This window comes from Astatotilapia calliptera, chromosome 23 (genome assembly GCF_964374335.1).
Source record: "Astatotilapia calliptera chromosome 23, fAstCal68.1, whole genome shotgun sequence".
NCBI lineage: Eukaryota > Metazoa > Chordata > Actinopteri > Cichliformes > Cichlidae > Astatotilapia > Astatotilapia calliptera.
In genome coordinates this window covers 15,510,133-15,533,991 of record NC_137443.1, presented here as the reverse complement: position 1 = coordinate 15,533,991, position 23,859 = coordinate 15,510,133, and the positions used below count along the sequence as shown (strand labels likewise).

Below are 23,859 nucleotides of genomic sequence, written 5' to 3'. Positions count from 1 at the left end.
AAACTTGATAGAGGAACAAAAAATATTTTAGCACTTAATTTTCACACATCTTTCATAGACGTCTTTGCAGATTCAAAATAACCTTTACGTCATTACCACAATGTTGGAGATGCGCGTAAAGCCGACTGAAACGTCGCATGCAATCGGCATTTCATGTGCACTTTTTTTATGAGCTGTGATTTTTGCCCACTTGCCCAGGATGTGATGAAATGGGCGGATGATTAAAGGATGATCTCAGATTATCTGATGCTCAGTTCAGATCTGCCAGGAGACTGAACAAATTTAGTAGTGTACTTTTTAGAACGCAGAAAGCCCCTACACTGCACTATTTGAACTAAACAAAACCACAACACACTGGGACTTGAAGATACAATGGTAAGATGTTTCTGTGAGACGTTTGCTGTCCCTGGCCACAGCCTGACACCTGGCGATTCACACAGCTGAACACCAGGAAGTCTCTATTAACTGCCTGTCCTTGTCGTTGCAGTGTTTTGGAGCAGCAAAACCTCAAAAACAACAGGTTCTTGGAATAATCTCTCTTGTTTAGACCTCTCCATGTGAAAAAAAAAAGGCCTATTGGGACCCGCCATATTGAACCCCACCTCACCACAGGAATCTAAAACCCTATCTGTATTTTGGGGTGTTGTTCAGGTGGTGAAGACTCGGTGTCACCGCTTTACCTCGACACCCCACCCCTTACCGAGCGCGCGTCTTCCCTTTTTTTGCCTCAGTGCTGCTGCCTGTGTTTTGAACTTATCTCAGTGTGGAACTGGCAGGTTCAGGGGTGTGATTGAGGTTTGAAATAGAATATGTGTTTGTCTCCAGTGCCTGCAGATGTCTTCACTTAGGAAGGTAAACATCGCATGGGCTGTTTAACTGTTAGAGGCAACAACCAGCCTCATCCCCAGGGCCCCAGGAGGAAATCAAGCACAAATGACACTGTTTTGTGTTTCACCAGACATCTGTCACCTTGTTCGCCCGCCATACATGCAGGGTACCGCGCGATGCCGCTTTTTTTTGCAGCGGGGCTCTCAAAGCTGCCGTTATTTCTCCTGCCTGTGCAGGAGTTTTCAACCATAAACAAGAAGACATAAGTATAATTTCCACAGACCCTTTTTTATTTAAGTGTATGTATAATATGCCAGAAATCTAAAATATTTTGACCCTGTAGATGATTAACACAATCCTTTTTTTTCCAAAAGCTGTGGAACATGTTTGAAAGTTGTGTATTTTGTCTCAACAGAAAGAAGAAGGAAAGGTCCAAGGCCAGCTGAACCACACAGATTCGAGCCAGTACATCCGCGACCTCAAAGACCAGATAGCAGAGCTACAACATGAGGTGAGACTCCTAAAAACAAGCTACATGTTCACCTCAGTCACACTACCAGTTTTTCGTTGTTGGTGTAAATGCTTTGATCGAAATTTCACAACAATCCCTCAGATATGGTTTTACTTTGACTTGAACAGATTAGTTGAAGTGTTAACTACACCCAGAGACTTCCTGTGTGGTGCTGAAGTTGCGAACCTCTTAGAGATGTATTCACAAACATGACTTACAGAGGTTTATATGGCAGAACATTGAGGCACGATGCAAAGATGGATGCACATTCAAATGATTGATATCTAAGAATGAGTAAAATGTCACATATGACGTCAGAAGTGACACATTCCCCACAGTCTTAGTCACCTTTATTCATTATTATTGGTCCTGTCAAGCTTGTTGACCTATGTCATGTGTTTGAGAAAAGGTGTTTTAAAGAGTGCTGTCTCAGTCGTTTCCCTTCCCTGCCAGTTGTCTTTGAGTTTTAGATTGCCCGACAATGATTCTTATTATTTTAAGCATGCACAATGAGCAAAACTGAAACTGGTTTAAGTCCCGTCATGCACCTCTTGCACAGTTTCAATTAACATCATACAGCTTGAAATTTTATGTGCAGCATCTCAGATGTTGATTAGATCACCGTTTCCTTTCACATGACAGCAACAGGAAGGCAGTGTGCCAAGTTTAGAGAGACCCAGGTAAATGTAGGGTTGTTCGGGTTTTGGGTTGTTGTTATCGTTTTTATGTACTGTGCTCTAAACTGGCCTCTGAATGCATCTCTTTCTACATGACTGTCTGTTGCATGGCAGGCCAACCCAGGTGAGTGTTTTCAGATGTTCTGTGTAACACCCCCAGCTTTTCAAGCCTGACCATGTGTTGATCTTTACCCAACCCCTCTTTGAGTCTGGTTAATTCATGGTGTAGGAGACCATCCCAAGTGCTTCAAGGTAAAGCTAAAGAAAGCGGCCGTGCACGGCTGTAAACTGGAGGTGGGGACGTTAACTGAAAATACACTGTTCAAAATAAAATTTAAAATTAGTGCATATGTAGGCCCTTTTTGAACTTATAGCTGAAAGATAATCGGAGAAAACGATTTTAATAGTCGACGTAATCGTGACTAGTCGACTAATCGTGGCAGCCCTATTTCTAACTAACCTGGATAGCATTAGCTTATAGCATTGCTCTCTATCATCTAAATATATTTCTGACTTTTAAAAAAAAGTGCAGCAATGCAAGTCTAAAAAATTAATGGATGAACGCCAGATTGGCTATAGCCATCTTTTATATACAGTCAATGCAAAAAGTTCCTTACCAGGTATTTTGTTTTCCGAGAGAAAACAAATCCTCCAGTCTCAGACACTTTTCCTTTGCCTTGAAGCTCTGGAAGCACCTTAAACTGTTAACGTGGTTTAAGGTGCTTCCTGCTACCATGCAGTCTTAAATGGAACATAATTATATGACTCTTTGTCCCAAATCCATACTACACATTGACTTTAAGTGTTGAGATTATAAAGCACATTCGTGCACACATTCAATAAACTCATCAAAGATTGAAGCAAAGACAGCATATAGGCTTTGTGAATTGGACGGTGACATTTCTAAATCTCTATATAATTTTATATTGAGACGTGTGAATAAAAGCTTTTACTACAAATTTAAAAGGGACAACTTGTCTTCCTCCGTGTGAGTGCTGTAAAAATATTTATTTCATGTCTACTAATTATACAAACAGGACACTCACCAGTTGTATACTCTTGGTGTGTAGTATGGCTCTGATTTTATTGCATTGTTCCCTTTTGTTTTTATTTTTGGTTGAACTGGTGCCTGCATGTTGAATTTGTAGAGGACATCTCATCTTATTTGTTTCAGTGTTTCTGGTAAAATGTCACCAGCTCCCACTGACAGTTTGTTCATATCACGTGTGTCAAGTTTTTGTTATCTCACTGAGTTGCTAGCAGTCACAGGTTGTCCAGGAAGCCGTGCAAGAGTCATATTTCTCTGTCGTTATTCATTTTAAACATTAGCGTCACAGCTTGGCTGCTTTTTTTTTTTTTTCTGTAGCAGCGCTACTTTGACACTAACAGAAAAAATGTGGATATAATTATGTTGTGAATTCAGCTGCATTAAAACATATCACTCTGTAGAATCAAAGGGAAAAATGATTCTGTAAACTTTCTGATAAGTCGCACTACTATTAAGTAAAACTGGCCACAGGAAACACATTTGTTGAAATTCAATCCGAAAACTGTCTTAAATTTCTCTTTATTAGTAAACAATGAACAGTGGACAGGACAGGAAGTGCTGAACTAGATATCCGCTCTCTATATTTCCTGCACCTGGCTAAAAGAAGGTTTGACCAAGACTTTCTTCCTCCCTCTTTCCTTCTGAGTACAATAACAGCAACCGAAAAAAATAAATAAATTAGTGAGCTGTCTATACAACTATACCCATTTTAATCATTCACACTTAAACCTGCTTCAGAGACACAAGACAGTGAAGCAAAAATAGAGCTGGTCCACGACGATATTGGAGCAGAGGATCTCAGGGAGGTGATCCAGGCCTTAGCACAGCACCTCGGGTCATATAGCATCTGTAACAAGCAGTTTGAGATTCCTTTAAGCCAGTTTTCTTCTGAGGGTGCTCACACATGTGACAATGTCAGGATATCCACCGTCTCTGACATCCTGTAGAGCCCCCTGGTCACAAACCAGGTGTGTAGAGTCTGGAGCTTTTAGCTTACTGGGATAACTTGCATGTTTGCTGACCTCATTTTTTGAAACTTTGGCTATGTTTAATGTGTGCATCCACCACTGTAACAGTGTATTTATGACAGAAAATAAAGAAAAGCGTAATATGTTAGCTGTAATTTTTTCAAGAGGTTTGGTGTTCATGCAGCTGCCTTCAGGCACAGAAGTCTGATCTGTGGGAGATTGTGTGGCTCCTGACTCTCACTGTTTGCTTTCACAGATTCGCTGCTTAAAAGGACAGAGGGGGCGCTTGGCCAATCAGCCCACTTTTGATGGGATCCATATTGTCAACCACTACAGGGCGGATGATGAGTCTTACCAGTCTTCGGACGACGATGGGGTCAAGGTCTCCCCCCTGCAGGTCCCCCAGCAGAGGAGCCGTATCAAACTACACCCCAAACTCGAGGACACCGACAGCGATGAGGAGGAGGAGGAGGACGGAGAGGCCCTGCGGATCTCTGTTCCTCAGAGCAGCAGCCACAAGACCACCTCCGTGTGAGCGGCGCCCGCCGGCTGCTGAAGTGGAGACGGAGGCTGTCAGCACTAACTGTGGAAGAGAGGGTCATCCAGCAAACCATTTCAGAGGAGACTCCTGAACTTGAAGAATGAAATGCATCATCATCATTTGATATCCTGAGAATCACACGTGGATTTAGTTTTCTTTACCTTCCTTTTGCAGTTTTTTTCTTGTTGTTGTTTTGGGGGGGTTTTGTGAGTAAAGCCAGAAGCTCAGCCTGAACCTCAGTAGAGGCTCAAATCACGTGGAGCGTCTCAGACTCTACTGGGCCACAGAGACCTGACAAAGAGGAGGAGAAGGGAGATCTCAGTCTATCACTCCTGACCGCTTCTTCTAGGTACAACACAGAAAAAGAGACTGTGCAATAAAAACGTTTTACTCTATATTACACACTTCATGTTTTTATATTTTAAAGCTTTTTATAAATGAACATCAGAAATGCATTGATGCCGTTACTACTAAGTCTCCATCATGCAGAGGCAGATTTGTATGAGTGCTGTGCGTGCGCATGTATAAATATCTATATTTCTAATGTCTTGAAGAGCTTCATCAGAGCCTGGTATCAAACTCGCTTGTATCAGCCAGCGACGACTTGATGACTTTCTTTGGCCTTAGCACGTGCCACATGCCTTTCAAGGTCAAAGTGACATTGCGTACAAGTAGATATGTAAATGTGTATCATGTTGTTTGTTTCCCCCCACTTCCTTTTGAACTTGAAAATGCATATCTGGTGTTTAGAATATGCTGTACATTTGAGAGTAAAGGGACATATAATGTAGTTTAACACAAATAACAAATCCTGCTTTTGAGACGAGGGAGGTGAATTCCTGGTAGAATAACTAGTCACCCCTCTTTAGATGCTTTTGAACTCTCCGTTCTTAAAGCAGTCAGCATGTTAATAAGTGCAGATGGGGACAGGTTTATTTCTTAGCTACTGTTGCTGTTTTACAAAGTTCTCTGAAAGCATCACGATCTCACTTTCACGATGAGGTAAAAGGCGAATCACTTCAGTGCATAATGCATCTACCGATGACTCAAAGCTGAATGATGCCTCTCATATGTTCTGAGTGTCACTAATTTGCACGGAATTGATGACAGTCTGAGAGAACTTTGGTCAGGAGATGAAGCCGAGATAAAGCAACACTCAACAACACAACATGGAAACTAATCGGGACCGGCAAAGTGTTACCAAAGCGAGGCCTATGTTCTGGATCTACAAGCCACTCCATTTCATGACCTGGATGTGTAAAAGTGAATTTCTCTGAATGTCTGAACACTAACTTCTGTATGAATCGAGGCAGCCGCAGTCTCCAGGAACCAGCAAAGATTCTGACTTTGAGCAGGTGATGATGATGTTAATGTCTCTTTGCTGATGGAATAGAAGAGGAACACCTAATGGCACTTTTTTTGAGTCTGCAGTGCAGTATGGACACACTATGATGGATGCAGTCAAGCACACTCTGCAAACTAAATGAGATTGTTTTATATATATATATATATATGTATGTGTGTGTGTGTGTGAGAGAGAGAGAGGGGGAGTGAGCGAGTGAGCGAAAGGGATGAATTCACAATAAAATTGTTTGATAAACTCCTGGCCTGGTCTGTCTTGTAATGGTGGCTGCAAACCTCTAACCAGAGTCTCCTCGTGCAGGCTGAACAGCACATGTGGGATGTTTAGTCTCAGCGCTGCCTTCCTCTGAAGATTCTTAGCTTAGATTGACTGTTTCAGGAAGTGATTTTTCTCGCGGTTTTCAAAGTTGAGCCTCAACTACTAATCATTTCATGCAGAAAACCACATTTTAAAAAGAGCATCTCTCTTCGGGCACTGAAACATTTACCAGGTTTGTGTTTGGTTTTTTGGCTTTTTCCCCCACAAAATGCTGATGATGAGTTTGTGTTGGACAGTGAGGCCAGTCTGTTAGTGATGTAAGCTCAGATTTTTAGAACTTGCGTTGACTAGTAAGGTTGGCGATTTTTTTTTTTTTTTTTTAACGTGGCGCAGTGGAAGGTCGCTTATTTCTATAGCGGGTGCCAGATGTTACAGCCACATCAATTCTATTTTAATCATTTCAATTTTAATCTCAAAATTCGGCTTTATTTTTTAATAATACCCGAGTTTAGCACAACCTAAACAGCAGTACTCCTGCGCAGACACGGGTGTGTGAATACAGCTGATTTTATGTATTTTGTTGATTTCTTTTTCTTTGATTGACCTTTGCAAATATTCGAGCAGATTTAAACGTGCGTCCTGAAATGTTTACTATAAGGAGAGCGCGATACAGTGGCGCAGTGTGGGAGGCGTGAATCATTTGGTGAGTTCACATGTAGAGGCGTTTTAAAAGCTGAATTTCAACGGAGAGAAGAAAATATTTGAATACTGCAGAAATAATGACGCAGTTAATTAATTGTGCGGTTATAAACAACCGCATATCAAATCAAATCTAGTTTCAAACCGCGAAGTTCTAACAACCTGCGTAAAAGCGGCATCAAATCCCTAAATGTATTTATATTATTAATATCATTAATATTATTATTATTATTATTATGTGTGTGTATTTAATTGTGATGGCATGATGCTACAGTTAAGAAACCGTCTGCCTATCGGGCAGCAGGCCCTGCTGCAGCTGCTTTTATCGGTTCGAGCTTCATATCTGCTCCAAAAAACTGTATCCGGATGCCGTGATGCGTCTAATCGAGCTGGGACATGTGGTCCTTTAATTTCCTGTCCTTTATTTACTGATAACGGTTTGCATGTAGCCGACATTATAAACGCATTCACTGACATGTTGGTGCCAAAGCCGTGTAAACGGTCTGAAACCTTTTTGGGCGTCCAGTTGTCTGATTTGGAGGAAACTTCACACCTTTACAGGCGTGGAGGATTTGACCGGAGCGGATTTACTAACGGTTACCTGGTGATATATTAAAATAATAAGTAAAGAAACGCAATGAAATGAAAAGTCATCCAAAATGCGCATGTGTGAATTTCGGCTCCGTGGCAATTCAACCGTCTCAAGCCACGAACAATAAAACTTTAAAGCGCAAACATGGCCTGATAGCCACCTGTATTTACTGCAAACGAATGCAGGTTTTTGATCACACTTTCACTTCAATGCCGTCTCAAAACTGTTTTATTACACCTGCAGTGGATGAAAGGCACCAGGACGCACGACTCCGTCTTATTGATCAGCGCGTAATGACGCTCTAATCTTCGACCTGTGCGAACAGAAAACAAACTGTCTCCGTTATTTGCTTCTTCCTCTCGGGGTAATGTGAAACGGTCACCGCAGGCGTTAGGACGGAGAGTGTCTGTCACATAATAACAGTTTATGGGCTCAAGTGACCACCAGACCGGGACAACACTTTGTCCTGTGTGGAGCCGGCAGTGAGTTTTGATCAGAGAGACACTGCGGTGCGTTTTTATGTGAGGATTTATTCTCAATGAATTATTTTTCCTCTAGCGTTTTATTGGCTGAACTCAACCGGAGACACTCTTGGCAAACCCGAAGCGTTTGGTCAAATTTTAATTGCAGCCTATAAGAATAATAAGGCTACCCCGCCGGTTCAAAGTTTCTCCCACCCCTTTATTTTACCACGACGTGCTACTTCAAGCTCCCCAGCAAGGCACCCTGGGGTGTGTCTCCCCGTTTCCTCTCCCCCTGCCCCCTTTAAAGATTGAGAAAGGCGCCGATAAAGCCTGTATCACCTCTCCCGACTGCCACGGGCTCCATGGGAGACACGAGCTGCAGTCTGCGAGAACTTCGGCAGCCCCAAGCTGTGGAAAAGTTAAACACTGCAAAAAGTGTCTCATAGACTTATCGTCCCAAGTTGTACTTTTAAACAATAAATAAACTTTTCTCTTCTTCATTCCACCTGCGTTTCTTGTAAGAAAGGAAACCACTGTCGGGTTCTGAAATGAGTCCGTTTGCTCTAAAGATGCAAGACGACGTCGCCCCCGCTGCAGACAGTTTTCCTACAGCCTGCTCTGACTAAAACTCTGCAGGCGGATATTTTTTACAGCGCACTGAGCTGTGGCGAGCAGCCTCGACACCTGTCCGACGACACCTGGCAGGCGTGACCGACAGTCCGCGCATGCTCCCTTGTCAGGTTGAAACCTCTTAAAGCACTTGGGAGCAACATCACCACACCAGTAGATGTCAAATCTTGGAGCGAGCGGCCTCGGGCGCAGGAGGACTGCTCTCTACAGCTGGATTATTGTCACTGATTTGTTCTGTTCCGCTTCAGAGATGCCCCGCTCCTTCTTGGTGAAGAGTAAGAAGGCGCACAGTTATCACCAACCCCGAAGTTTTGAGGATGACTACAACAAGCTGGACACGATACTAGCGCACATATGCTCGGGTATGCAAAAGGAGGCTTTTCTTCAATATTCCCCTCTTTGCCAGATGACACTTTCAATGCTGTATTTGATATTGATATAATCTGACGGGATGAGGGGTATTTTTCAAAAGTAAAATACATTTTTGATCGCAACACTTGCCAATAATTTGTAAGATGAATAATGCTTTAAAAGAAAAGCACTTTACAGTTAAGAGTCATTGTAGTGTTTTGTATTCAATTCTGAAACTGTTCTTTTGGTTAAATGCATGTATTTAAATATCTCGGGTTATTCACAGTTTTATTACATATTACAACATTATTTTTATTGTTATACCATATCATATATTAACACTATTACCACAAGAAAAATTGACGTTATCTCTGACTAATTTTGTCCACCAAAAATCCAGTTTTGTTTTGACAAATTACCGAACTGGCGACCATCCACGTCATTTATCAGCCCTTTAAAAACAACATAAGAATGGCTTTAATTGAGTCACCGGTCATTACGATGCTGACTGTCATTTGTTTTGTGCTTCTCAGAGGGAGATAAACTCCCAGAAGAAGACACGGATATGTCGGTGGACAGGTACAACCTGTCTCCGGACTCCCACCTGGGCGACGCAGCAGATTTCTCCCCCAAGTCTCCGCTGAGCTGTGCCGACAGCCTGTGCCCTCGCTCCCCGGACTATGAGGACTTCTGGAGGCCTCCATCTCCCTCCGCCTCGCCAGGTAGACAAAGACACACACATACATACACACATACTGATGATCCTGCAATAGATTACATTTCATGTACACATGAAAGACCCAGAGCGGAAACTGTAAAGCGTCCAGGACGCACAGATCCAATGCAGACTTTGATTTGTATTTTTTCCACCATGGTTTAGAAAACATACAATACAATGTTCGTTTCGGCAAACTAAATAAGCAAAACAGGCCTTTGTGATAGTTTACATATTTTGCTGTTTTAATCATTTTCTGAGATTGTTTTAAATTGAAGTTATTCTTCACACAAATACGTTTTCAGTTTTTATAATAAATCAGAGCAGATATCATCTAATCTAATTTCATTTTAATCGGACTCAACCACAAATCATCACTTGGGGAATCTGAAATAAGTTTTCCCCTCAATGATTCCTCTGAGGCCCCGTAGATCCCTGGAAGTGCTCCTCTTCGGTCACTTCACTGCTTTCATTAAATTTTTATCTGTTCCCCTCTCCAGCTGATTCGGAGAAATCTCTTTCTCCCCTGGTGGACGAGACTCAGCCCTTCACCGTTCCATTCCGGCCGTACGCCTGGAGCAGCAGCTATCCCAGGCCGGAGCTGAGGCCGCTGGTGCAGCCAAGCCTCCATACGGGAATGGAGGTAGAAAGAGGCCCGGCTGCGATGGGCTTCTACGGAGACAGAAGCACCCATCCTGCCCTGTATGCAGACCGAGCTCTGGGAGAGGAGACCTATGGTAACTACAGGAGGCACGCTGCTGCTCTGCTGTTTCCTGAGGCAGGCATGCACGGAAAAACCCACGACGTGAACGCGCAGTCTGATCTGCTGTGCTCTAGCCTCATCCTCAATGGGGCTTACAAGTGCGTCAAGTGCAGTAAGGTGAGGACAGAGAGCAACGAAGAGAGGTGTGATTTCATATAGTCCAGTCTAATATAGTGTCTTCTATAAAATGCATGCATGTTTGTAAGAAAACACCAATAATTTAAAAACTTGGGATAATTTGATTTCCGCTCAACTTGGCCCCAAGCAAAGACTCACTGCAGCTGCTGTCTTTTGGCTGACCTCTGACCTCTCTATAGGTGGAACAAAACACAAACAATTGACTCTCCAGTTACACAGAATCGAATTTGGTTGTTTTTTTTTTTCTTTGATGGTTTATTGCAAATTTTAAAAAGTTCTTATCGTCAATTCATTGTTGTTCTCAGGTGTTTTCCACTCCCCACGGTTTAGAAGTGCACGTCCGCAGATCACACAGCGGCACCCGGCCATTTGCGTGCGAAATCTGCGGCAAAACTTTCGGACACGCAGTGAGCCTGGAACAACACAAGGCCGTGCACTCTCAGGTATCTTCACACCTCAAACCACAAGATGCAGTTTGCACCCTTTTCTTTTTTTGGATTCACATCTTACTTTCAACCCGCCTTCCTGTCAAGCGTGGATGCGCTGACTCGAAAATTTGACTAAAACAGGCCTCTGCTCACGTTTCAGGAAAGAAGTTTCGACTGCAAAATATGCGGTAAAAGTTTCAAGCGGTCGTCAACTCTGTCGACTCACCTGCTTATCCACTCCGACACGCGGCCGTACCCATGCCAGTACTGCGGCAAAAGGTTCCATCAGAAGTCGGACATGAAGAAACACACCTTCATCCACACAGGTGAGCGAAGAAAGGGACGAAACTACATTTGTTGTTTTGATTGTTCTGTAACCGAGGTAAAAGATCTGTGCGCAAAATCCAATTTTTAAGCAGCAAAATGTATACCTCTCGTTTATTTTTATTATATATATATATTTTAAACCCTAAATCAAATGTATTTTTATTTTTTTTCTCTTTCAGGTGAAAAGCCACACAAATGCCAGGTGTGCGGGAAGGCGTTCAGCCAGAGCTCCAACCTCATTACGCACAGCAGGAAACACACCGGATACAAACCTTTCGGCTGCGACCTCTGCGGCAAAGGTTTCCAGAGAAAGGTGGATTTGAGGAGACACAAGGAGACGCAGCACGGGCTGAAATGAACTGACGCGGCACCATGGAGTCAATCTAATCTGACTTCAGAGCAATCATTTGCTCATTCCTAGGAAGTCGTTTTTAGACATCCGGCATTTTCGACTTTTCCTCCTTCTGCCATCCACCTTGAGGACATTTTTCGGATCAAGATCGACTCTGACTCTCATTTAGCTTGTTAAACGTGCATTGAACCTATATTTAACAACGACAGATGGTGTTTTTTTTATTTATTTTATAAGGGAAAAAAACGTTTAACGGGCGACTTTTTGCAGTGCGAAGACGAGCAACACTAACGAGACCAGCCTGCTGCAGAATGTTACATGCTCACAAAACCAGAGATAAGCTGTGGACTTTAAAATACATGACATGTAAGCGCGATAATAATAATAATAACAATAATAATAAAATTGTCTGTGTCTTAAGCCCAAAATATTAGCAGTCACACTTCAATAACAGGATTGGCAGAGCCATAAAGAAACAGATGCAAATCTGCGCTTCTCCAAAAGAACAGACGTAGGATTTTGTTGTCAGCTACAGCGATGCTGGCAAAACAGTTCTTCCACTGTCTGATTTAATAATCGCTTCCATTACCAAGCTGGTATCTTTGGTCTATTTTGCACATTTTCTTGTCAAATTTAAACTTCTATCGTTTACAAATAAATATTACTTCTCTTCAAATATGTATTCCAGTTTCTTGTTGATGTTTTAAAATGATTATTATTATTATCAAAATTTCAATGCAGTTAAAAATATGGATGAGTTAAGTTTTTCCAAACGAAAACAGAGACAGAACGGAAAAAGCGTGCATAAAAATAAAACAGATTACATTAAAGTAAAGGTCGGGTTTCATCACCTAAGTTTAAAACAATTCCACAGAGCGTCTTTTTTTCACTGTTGTCAGCAGACGCGTCGGTAGATTTAAGGTCATTAGCAACAGTTATTTCAGATTTTTTCTCGATCGAACACACACACACACACACACACACACACACACACACACACACACACACACACACACACACACACACACACACACACACACACACACACAGGGAGAGAGAGAAATAAAACTATGATCTAATCGAATAAGAGCTTTACGTTCCAGAGTGTAAACTTTAAAACAAAGGCGCCAGGACGTTGAGCCACCTTGCTGCCGTGATTGTGTGATTGCCCAGAGGCTACTGTTTGTTTTGACCACTGCAGACATTTGTTTGGACCTCAAACAGTATGAGCTGATTTAACCGTTAACCAAATGCGTTTTACCCTCATGGCTGTTATTTGGGGGGGGAGGAAAAAAACGAGCTTTGGCAGAAAAGATATCACATGTGGCAGCTGTGATCCTGGGAAAAATGAGAGTCGGGAAGCACCCTGTCAAAGTTTCTGTACTGCTACATAAACAATAGATTAAAGGGTTTAATCTGATAAACAAAAACGCTCCCTGGAAATATTACAGCACATTTAAGAAACAGGTGGTATCCCTGTCATAGAGACTATTTCCATAGATAGAATCAGTTTAATACTGTGAAAATACCTCTCATAACTGGTTAGGTGAGCTTATAAACAGTCGCCTTATTAATCTACCGATTCTTCCAAACTCTTATCTTTTAACCTCCGACACAAAAGAGGCGGAAAGAGGAACAATCACTTTGTCGTTTTCACTCAACATTGATTGAAATCACTGACTCACAAGGATTTTCTATGCCTCACTTGCCTCAAAATCGTACAACATCCAGGCCTGCGAAAATACTGAATATTTTAAACCCCAGGATGAACAGACTAAAGGAGAACAGGAACAGGCATGCTCATTTAAAGCAAGATTTAGTGGAGCTGTGCGCATTACAGCTACATGGCAGAGAGACTCACAGTGTTTATTCTTTTCAAACGAAAATGCATTTTATATGCAGCAACCACACATTTCAAGGCGAATAAAAAGCTTCAGTTTTGAAAAGACTTCAAAACTGAAGCTCCTTTAAAATAAATCTATAAAGGAAATAAGAGGTTACGCTGCTTGAAAGGAGTGCACTTTTTGTTCAGACTGAATGAGGTTGAATCTGGTGACAGGGGAATTTCCTGATGCCTGATGCCAGTGCCTTTAACGCTCAGAGAGCCCGAGCCGCCAACCTCACCTTTGAAGTAAGCAAGCAAGCAGGTTCTCTCAGGTGGGACGTTTCACTGCTGGGCAGAGCAGGTCGACTTCAGCTGAACTTGTGACACTGAGCTCCTCTCATAACTGTTTAAGCAACTGAACAACCTAGATCGCTTATGATGGATGATTTGTTTGTTTTTTTACCTCATAGAGTGCTGTATGACGAGTCCCTTTGAGAGATGCTCTTCAAGCACAATCTCAGAGTGAAGCTTCTCAAGTAAAAATCTTCAAACGAGTCAATAGGCTGACCAGATTTCCTCCAAGTGCATGGCTAGATTTTTCTTTTAAACTTTATCCCACTGCCTAAAGGCATATCAAATATGAATAGGAGATGGCTCGATTGATTTGAGTGGGCGAATAATCAGAGCATTGCAGTCTGAGGCCTGCATTTTGGCCCGTAAGTGCACACGGTGGATAAACATGCACTCATCTGTGCACGCAGCCACACAGCATGCAGAGGTATGGCTGGATTAATTTTTTCTGACAGACATAGTTGTGCAATTAGAAAGTTCAAGGTCTGGGTTTGTGTGGTCTTGGATGATCTATTATTAATCTGAGATTATACATGAATAATAAAAGATGGGAGAGAGACTTGGGTGTTTAATTTCTTTTTTCTTTTTTGATTTTTAATGTCTGAAAAAACAGACATTAAAAATGTAATCAAATTATTAGCTAGTATTATGGGATATTTGGGGTATTATGGGATAGATGACCCCCCCCCCCCCATTATACAAAAAATATTTTTGTATAAAAATAATCTACTGAAAAGAGGTCAAGTATATAGATATTATTGCACAATCAATACATGAAAAAACTTCAAAATAAAGCCAAGTTGTATGGGACATGCTACACCCGACCTCCCATAACTTCATAATGAAAGCTCTGATTTACCCAAACTGAGTGCGGTGGTTGACAGGAAGTTTCTCTACATGTCTGAATAAACAAAATGTGAACCGCTGGGTACACTGAGGGAATATAGCTGTACTTCCTCTAAACCATCAATGTGTCTAATAGACTCCATTCCTACAAGCTCCCACAAAAAGGTCTTACCATTTAATAATGCGGCAATCTTAAATATGATCAATTTAAGATTAATATTAATGTACGTACAACAGGCCTTTAAGGTGAAGTTACCATAAACCATTACTCAAAAACTGACCATCAACTGACTCAACTGTTTTAGATAATTACCGGCCAATCTCCAACCGTCCTTTTATTTCTAAAATTCTTGAAAAAGTAGTTGTGAAACAGCTAATGGATTGTCTGCAGAGGAATGATTTATTTGAAGAGTTTTAGTCAGGTTTCAGAATTCCTCACAGTACAGAAACAGCTTTAGTGAAGGTTACAAATGATCTTTTCACGACCTCTGACAGTGGACTCCTTTCTGTTCTTGTAGTGCTAGACCGCAGTGCAGCGTTTGATACTGTTTACCACAATATCTTACTACAGAGATTAGAACACACTGTAGGTATTAAAGGTACTGCGCTGCTGCAGTTTGAATTATATCTAGTTTCTAATTTGTTAAAATAACTGGAGAGGCCTCTTCACACACTAAGGCTAATTATGGAGTTCCACAGAGTTCCGTGCTAGGACCTATTCTGTTCACGTTATACATGCTTCCTTTAGTCAGTATCATTCGAAGGCATAGCATACATTTTCACTGCTATGTAGATGCCGGATGACACGCACTAATGAGTTCAATTGCAGGAATGTCTTAACGATATAAAGTCCTGGATGAACTCTAATTTCCTGCTTCTAATTTCAGATAATCTGAGGTTATTGCACTCGGCCCCCAAAATCTTAGAAACATGGTGTCTAACATGATACTGTGGATGGTATTACCTTGGCCAGGATATGTCCTTCAATGCTCATTTTATACAAATATGTAGGACTGCTTTCCTACATTTACATATTATTGCTAAAATCAGAAGCATCCTGTCTCAGAGTGATGCTGAAAAACTAGTTCTTAATTGTAGGCTGTAGACTATGTTGTTCTAAAATGCTTCAGTTGATCCAGAATGCTGCCGCAAGAGTACCGACAGGGACTAGAAAAGAAGTGCATATTTCTCCCATATAAGCTTCTTTTCTTCTAATTTTCATTGTCTCCTTGTTAAATCCAGAATCAAGTCCTTAAAATTCTTCTTCTCACATACAAGGTCTTGAATAATCAGGCCCCATATTATCAATCAATCAATCTTTATTTATAAAGCACTTTTCATACAGAAAAAATGTAGCACAAAGTGCTTTACATAGTTAAAAGCAGCCCACCCCACCCTCCAACTCACTCCCCACACTCTCAATACACATATATCCCCCCACCCCCACCCACACACACATACACACACGCGCACGCTTAAAGAGTAAAAATTGGGCTGGGCTCGCATGAGCCAAGTGAGGAAACATTATAACAGAGAGCCGTCTGCACCGGGAGCTGGTCACAGACCGCAGCCTCCGGGCTGGGCACACAGCAGGAGGGAGGCCAAGGAGCCCCCCAACCAGGCTGAGAGGACCCCAGAGACCCAGCAGCCACGGTCAATAACAGCCCCGGTGCAGAGAGCGCCCTCCGAGGAAACACTGGAGATATGACGCAATACGATGTATACAGGGTAAAATGATAAAATAAATAAGAACAGGATACAATATAAATATAAATAGAGTAAGAAGATTAAAAAATGAATAAGAATAAAATCAAAAAATATTAGGTAAATCCTAAATTAATAATAGAATGACAGGATAGAATAAATAAGCATAAAAAATAAATAAACGCTAAGTAAAAGCTAAATTAAAAAGGTGGGTCTTGAGCCTGTTCTTAAAAACATGTACGTTCTCTGCGGCCCTGAGCTCCTCCGGCAGGCTGTTCCACAGACGAGGACCATACCACTGAAAAGCTGCCTCTCCGTGAGTATGTGTCCTGACTTTAGGGACTATCAAAAGGCCAGTACCAGAGGACCTCAGGGTCCGCGAGGGTTCGTATGGTAAAAGCAGATCTGAGAGATAAGAAGGCCCAAGACCATTAAGACATTTAAAAACCAATAAAATAACTTTAAAGACTTCATAGTACCATATCACATGATTAGAGCACTTCACTCTCAGTCTGCAGGCTTACTTGTGGTTCCTAGAGTTTCTTAAAGTAGAATAGAGGGCGAAGCTTTCAGGCCCCTCATCTGCGGAACGAGCTACCAGTTTGGATATGGGAGACAGACACCCTCTCTACCTTTAAGATTAGAATTAAAGCTTTCCTTTTTGATAAGGAATAATGTTAGGGCTGAATCAGGTGACCCTGAACTCGCCGTATGCTAATAGGTCGAAGCTGCTGGGGCTTCCCATGACTCTCACTGACTATTTCTTCTTCACTCACCTCTTTTCACAGCCTGTCTGTATGCACAACAAGTTTCTTCCTGTTAAAAGAGAGTTTTTCCTTCCCGCTGTTTCTTGTTCATAGTGCTTGCTCACAGGGGCTCGTCTGATTGTTGCGGTTTGCTCTGTGTTATTGTAGGATCTTCGCATTATGTTATAACGACCTTTGAATTGACTGGTGTTGTGAGTTTGTCCTATATTAGCAAAATGTAACTGACCTGAACTGAAAGAAATGCAAAAATGAGAATATGTTATGAATGCATTGTATTGCATTGCATCGATCAAATGATGAAGTCTAAAAGAGTTAAAAATGAACATAAAATTTATTCAAACTGCTTAAAAAGTCTAGAAATGTCAAGAAAAGTTTACATTACTAATCAAAAGCATGGATAAATGATTGTGGGCTTTAAACGGTATGAACAGCTGTCAAATGCAGGAGTAACATCAAACAGGGAGCAAACGGGTGACATAGTAAGTCAATAACTATAGAAAAATGTCTGAGAGAGTTCACTAGCCATAATTGACCAATGGTAAGCAGAAAGTGGTCGAGATCATGCTTACGATGGGTTAAATGAGCATATTGGAGGGGCTACATTGCTGTTGATGGATTCTTAAGTACTGAAAAGCCTTTGGAGCTGATCGGATGAAAAGGTTTGGGAACCACTGCTCGATGTAACCACTCTTTTAATTTTGTACCATATAAAGGCAGAAAACTCTTGAAATAAAGCTTCAGAAAAGATATAGGAGACATTGCCCCAGGTCAGCAAGCTGGAACCACTTTTAAAACCAGATCCCCATGAAATGATTTACAATTGTGATATGTCACCTGAGGGACTAAAGAAAAGAAACGATTAAAGCATTATATAAAGCGCCTCACAGATTAAGAAATATAAAGCTCACACCCACGCAGCTGACAATATCTGGAAAACATCTGCCGAACGGTGTTTTACTTTTTATGAGGGAGAAGACAGACACAGAGAGAGAGAACAAACGTGATTATTTCCCTGAGGGTGAGCAGACCTGTTGTGTATATTGTCATAATAATGCGGTATTTGCTTTCATACGCTGTTCAGCAGATTTCACACAGGTTTGACGAGTTCGAAGGTGAGATAAGCTGACAGAGATGCAGGATTTCTGACAGCAAGCTTTGGTGAAAAAGCAGTGATTAAGATGTTCGCACACGGAAAAATTCACGGGAGATTAAAAGATATCAAATGAAACCGTTTTCTTCCGTTTACGCTTTTAATTCGGGAAAGTTTCAACATCAGAGACACTTTCCTGCTTACCTGTGGTTGACACGCCAAGTAAACTGGGGCAGATGAAGAGAGGCAGGGCTCATATAGAACACAGCTCTTTTGTTGCATAGGCTTATTCATTATTCACCTGATCTGAAAAACAGACTGCAAACCAACTGCACAGCTGTCATCAAGCAACAAGGCGTAGACACAAATTATTCATGACTCCGCAAAGAAAAGGCAGCAGAATGAGAGGAAAATAATAACAAGAGACATCAGTGAGGCAGCTGACAGGCCGAACATGTGCAGGGAGAGCAGGCCTCTTCGGGCTAACAAGCTTCCTCCTCGTGGAAGGCCAGCCGTGGCTGAGGCACACTTCCAGACTTTTGCAGTGTGTTAGTGAACAAGGAGACACGCTTACTTACAGTTTCTGAGAATGGAAATGGACTGAGACTGTGTATAACGCTCATTTAGTCTTACTGACCAGTCAAAGCGTTCTACGCTACAAGACGCAATCACTCTCAAAGCCACATTTGTATGGTGGTTTGGTTTTACATTTAGACCCACAACTAATCTAATCAATCTAACATGCACATCTTTGAACTGTGGGAGGAAATCACAGCCCTCAGAAAGAAGCCAGTAGATAAAGGGAAGACATGCAAAATTTGGTGTAGTGAAGTCTATAGGTCGAAGAAGACGGCTACATCAGACACAGGACTCATATTGCGCAACATTTGAATGTAATTTTATCCAATTTTATGAAGTACACAAGCTTTGATCCACCCTTAATTCCTTTATACATGTCTAGGAACATCTAAAATAGGTGCAGTGATGTGCTGAAGCATGCGCAAACGTCCCCAAATCCCCAGCACCCAGAGAACCCCCACATCTTTGAGAAGAGACCTGACCATGACAGAACCTACAGCAATCTTTTTTAAGACTTTCATTTCTAGAAATAAGAAAAAAATACAGACAAAACTGGTAGAAGAGGTTAGAAGAAGTGTCCGTGTGAATGAATGTGGAGTATGGTGAGTATGCTCTTTTCGTTCAGTCTGGTTCACTGGAATTGATAGATAGGAGAGGAAAGGGGGAAAAAATTGATTAATTAATAAATATTGTGAATATTAAAAATGTAATTGAAAAAAAATTGGAAAATGCATGGAATTCCTGGGGATGCGCCTCAAGTCAGCGGCGTTGGTGTGACTGAGAGTCAGAAACCACAACCAGAGCTTTACAGGGCAAGATCAGCAGTGTTGTTATTTTATGGTTAATAAGCAGGGATTATCTGCTTTTTCTTTTGCTATGGTAAATAGTGGTAAAGAGAAGCTTTCGCATCTCTCTCCTGACCTCCTCTGTACATACTGATAACGATTTGAGCCGAACATATCACGTTTTGATTTATCGCTCCATAAGACCTGCTGCCACTGATTTTCAGTCCAGTTCAGTCCAGTGTAATCTGGCATATCTCGGGATTTTCTCCCTGTTTCTTTACCTTCTTGACAGTCACATTTTCACTGGTGGCAAATATAAAGAAATAAGGGGTAGCTCAAAACTTGCACAGTACTGTATAATACTCCAAACCAATTTGGTCAAATTACTGAAACATGCATGTCTTCATTTAGTTTTGTCTTTATTACTGTGATTAATCTTTGGCCTTACCTTCACTACATGCTGTTCAAAACTAGAAATAGATGATTGGATCATTTTACACCTCTTCCAGCTTCTTTACACTAGCTCTTTGTTTATTTTAGAAATATTTCAGAAATTGAATTATTTAAGTTTCAAGACACTATATCCAGCTGTTTATAAATTGAGTTTATGACGTGCATTTCTAACACCAGTGTTAAATTAATAAAAATAGGCAACCAGCATTTTTTTTATGCAGGTGTGTGTGTTTACGTGCATGCATGCGTGTGGATGGGGGGTTGGAGGGCGTCGACAGTGTTGTTGTTTTCAGTTTCCAGGCCTGTTTATAAAGGCACGTCCCTAGGTGATTGTGTGTTTACGTGATGCCTGAGCCACGACCACATAAACACACAAAAAACCCCTACGCACTCCTCGCATCAGAAAATGGTGGAGGCCAAATGAAAGCCGACGTTTTTCTCCCGCCGCCTTGAAAGCTTTCCATTAGCCGGGCTCTGTTGAGGGTCTGGGGCCCTGAACAGCGTGAGGCCGTGATGGTGAGGAAGGGGGGGGCTGGTCAGGAAGGGGTGTGTGTGTGTGCATGGGTGGAGGGTTGGGGACCCGCTGGTTTGATAAAAGGGCAGGAGGGTTGGGAAAGCTGTTCGCTCATTTAAAGACATGTTTATCCGGCTCATTTAGCATTGCATATCACTAGACTACTTGGATGTGAGCTGTCACTCAGAAACAAAAAAGCTGCTCTGCTGCAGCTCGGTCACAAGCCCCCTCCTCTCTGGACAGATTTACACAACTGATCTCATATTCTGCACCGGTACTAAAACGAAGCTGTGTTCAGTCCTTGTACTGTATCTGCTTCTACACCACACTTTTACCTCATTGGCCTGGTTTTGTCTTTCATCTGAAGTCATGTCTAATAACGTATGAATCCTGAAGGTGACGTTAAAAGGATCCACTTTGGTTAAAAGGTTCTGATAACAAAAGATCCTCTTGTCTTTGGGGGGAAAGAAAACGCATGAAAAAGAAATCTTCTGAACACAAGTGACAAGAAACAGAGCTGTGCAGCCTTTTAATGTGCGCACGATATTCGTGTTCAGTCGTAAAAGGTTTTACGTGGCTGGGAATTTGAGATGGAGGGTGGAAGGTAAAGCTGTGAGGAACTTGCAACAAATCCTTGCATGTTACACAGTTTAAGATGTGCGTTAAATTGTGCGAAAAAAATGTTTTTAAGACTAGAGAATGAACCTCAGTATCTTATTTTAGTGCTGATTGAAATATGTTCATATGACAGAGTATTAAAAAAAACTGTCAATTATCAATGTTGGACCACAAAACTGGAATTTTAATTGGTTAAAGAATTAAAAGTAGAGTAAGTAGAGTCTTTCACGCCATGTCAATCTGTGAAGCTTTGATTAAACCACAGTGTTGTTAATGCTGAATACAAGACTGTTCAGCAGTTACTATACAACAGTACAATATGTTGCACTGTGACTGAAAGATCAGCTCACAGTCATGCCAAAAAGAACATTTTCACAGGACCTTACGTGGACATTTTCTGCTTAAACATATTTTTACACCTGCTGAGAAACAGCCTGATTTCTTTTTTTCTGCATCAGTCTAACCTGATTGCTAATCTGCAAGCTAGCTTCCTCTTCCCCTGTGATGCTTTTAGTTCTCCCTTTATCCACTGATTATCATTTCGAAAATCTTGATGGATTTCTTTAGTATAACATCAACAGACAATAGTCTCTTACCCCAGTGTCAAATTTGTCCAAGTTCCCACTAGTGACTATGAAGATTTCCCATGATGCACAGTCACAAGATACTCTCAGATATATTTTTCAACTCTTTACAACACAGGCTTGCTCGTTTTAAGCTGGTGTTTATAGAAAGGTACCATATGAATCGCATTATGAGTCCCATAACATTTTGGATGCCACCTACATATTGCTAAAGCATAAATCAAATGCTCTGTCTCAGTTATTATAATATACAGGTTTGTGTAAATATTTAACCCTTTAATCAAACACAACTACATCAGCACTGGTACAGCTAGTTTTTAGAAGTAAATTAATTAGTTGAATGTAGAACAACTGGGCGTAGCCAGTGACTGATGACACATTAATGTTAATAATCTTGTAAAAATGCCTCAAATTCTGGGACATATGCTGTCTTAGACGACGTTATTGACATGGGGGGGAAAGGCATGTATAAGACCCAAGTAGTTTTAGTGGTGGCTCATTATTACAGACAGACAACTAAGCTGGAGCATCTCTAAAAAAGCAAAGATTATCTGGATCTTATAGTCAGCAATGAATGGAAAAACTGGTGACTGGTTGGAGTACGATGTCCAATGTCACCTTTGATGGCCCTGTAGCGTTTACACCTTAGCGGGCATGAGCTGTTTTGGTAACACCGCAAAACACAGCATAGTAGGCTGAGGTTGTTAAATGTCAAAGCATTTTCTAGTCTCTGACTATCCCAGTAGAATTAGGGAAAAGGAAAAAAGGGAGTGAAAATGGGAGCAAGACTACAAATCTCCGTTGTGGAGGCTGTACTCAAAAACTGCATGAAGATGGAATTTTAAGAAACCCTCAGTTTCCCCATGTGACCTGCCAGATCTTAAGCATTTTTGGGAAGAAGAATGAAAAAATTGGCTGTGCCCTGATTTGTAAAGGTGACAGAGATGCATCCAACAAGTAATGATTCGACACTCTAAATGCTTTGAGTTGCTATCTGGAACAAAAACAATGCACAGTAGGACTATTAGGTAAATATAAATGCAAACATGTAATCTATTAGTAATAACTGAGATTTTTTCCTGTTGTGTTTATACTGATGCAAAGCAATAAAACCAGAGCTTGACTAAGCAAATACTGTTAGAATGACTCTGTTGTATGCAAAAATAAACAAATCAGATTACTAGTGTGTAAGCCAAATGCTAACAAGGTGTTAAAATCTGTTATGATACATAAAAGTTTAGCATCTCTGTCAAAGTAACACAGAAACTATTAGCTTATATCATCTACGCAAGCAGAGGACGATTTGTGAGTGAGAACGGCAACACAAGATGTTACTTTGTGATACAGTCGTCCCTTAAACCAGGGCTGATTGTAGCTATGAATCTTTCTAAAAAATTCATAAGATCCATTTCACAAATGACCAAGCCAAGCACGTGCCTGTATCTAAACAGCAAAATGAGAACGAGGCGAGGAAGATCTATAAGAGGAGCCCGCAGCCAGAGGAAGGAGAACAAAATGACAAAGATTTATTCTCAGCCATGATCAAATATTTATGCTGAGGCATTCAAGTAAAGTTACTTTTTGTGTTCTGATTTAATGAATGATTTGAGCAGTGGCAGTGCTGGGAGGCACAGATGTTGGGTTTGCTGAAGCCTGCACTAATGCCCATTCAGGGGTCTGTGTGGTCATGTGTCAGACTGCAGCAGGATCAAAGCGGGAGTAACGCCACTGTGACGATCACAGCTTAGAGGAGGAAACGGTAAGTACTTCCACAACCCCTGAGATCTCCACTGGGCCACTGCTAGGGAACACGAAGTGAGAAAGAGAGGTCACTGTAACTATATTAACACAAGCTGCTGCTGCCAAATCCTGCACAAGAACATGTTTTTGCAGTCCTCCATTGCAAGTTCTATTTATCCGTTAGAAATGATCGGCTCACTTGCCTTTAAAACACATTAACCCAGTACCTTATTATTAACCAGATGCCATTATGTTGCCTATCACTCCATTAGAGCCAAGTCACTTTACAATAGGCCTGGTTATGGTGGGATTGATCCAAAATGACAAAGCCACAGTCAAAGGAAATGGAT

At 41.4% G+C, this 23,859-nt stretch overlaps 2 protein-coding genes and 1 long non-coding RNA gene across 9 annotated transcripts in view; 2 read left to right on the top strand and 1 right to left on the bottom strand.

Annotated features, from left to right (window-relative positions):
* The window catches only part of evi5b (ecotropic viral integration site 5b), a 42,450-nt gene extending 36,277 nt beyond the window's left edge, over nucleotides 1–6,173 (top strand). For all 6 annotated transcript variants that reach the window (XM_080297948.1, XM_080297950.1, XM_026157582.2 and 3 more), the window contains 2 exons: nucleotides 1,244–1,339; nucleotides 4,289–6,173. In XM_080297948.1, the coding sequence (XP_080154074.1) occupies nucleotides 1,244–1,339; nucleotides 4,289–4,567 (375 nt within the window). In that variant the 3' untranslated portion in view covers nucleotides 4,568–6,173. The remainder of the gene's footprint in view (nucleotides 1–1,243; nucleotides 1,340–4,288) is intronic.
* On the bottom strand, nucleotides 3,568–4,529 carry LOC113015570 (uncharacterized). Its single transcript, XR_003271134.2, has 2 exons — nucleotides 4,388–4,529; nucleotides 3,568–3,911 (listed from the first exon to the last, which is right to left on the bottom strand). It is a non-coding gene; the product is annotated as an uncharacterized LOC113015570 (long non-coding RNA).
* Nucleotides 6,174–6,315: 142 nt separating the features above from the next.
* On the top strand, nucleotides 6,316–12,329 carry gfi1ab (growth factor independent 1A transcription repressor b). 2 transcript variants are annotated; one of them, XM_026157585.2, is made up of 7 exons: nucleotides 6,316–6,426; nucleotides 8,828–8,941; nucleotides 9,464–9,652; nucleotides 10,146–10,525; nucleotides 10,852–10,989; nucleotides 11,135–11,300; nucleotides 11,481–12,329. In XM_026157585.2, the coding sequence occupies exons 2-7, from the start codon at nucleotides 8,830–8,832 to the stop codon at nucleotides 11,657–11,659; spliced, it is 1,164 nt and encodes a 387-aa protein (XP_026013370.1). In that variant the 5' UTR covers nucleotides 6,316–6,426; nucleotides 8,828–8,829; the 3' UTR covers nucleotides 11,660–12,329. The 2 variants fall into 2 exon arrangements, with proteins under 2 accessions (XP_026013370.1, XP_026013369.1); XM_026157584.2 differs by lacking the exon at nucleotides 6,316–6,426 and having other exon boundaries at nucleotides 7,987–8,941.
* The last annotated feature ends 11,530 nt before the right edge of the window (nucleotides 12,330–23,859 follow it).

Coding starts and splice junctions, on each gene's coding strand:
- gfi1ab (XM_026157584.2), top strand. CDS start 8,737: ATGTCAAATCTTGGAGCGAGCGGCCTCGGGCGCAGGAGGACTGCTCTC. Junction 10,526..10,851: donor AGTGCGTCAAGTGCAGTAAG/GTGAGGACAGAG, acceptor TGTTGTTCTCAG/GTGTTTTCCACTCCCCACGG. Junction 10,990..11,134: donor ACAAGGCCGTGCACTCTCAG/GTATCTTCACAC, acceptor CTCACGTTTCAG/GAAAGAAGTTTCGACTGCAA.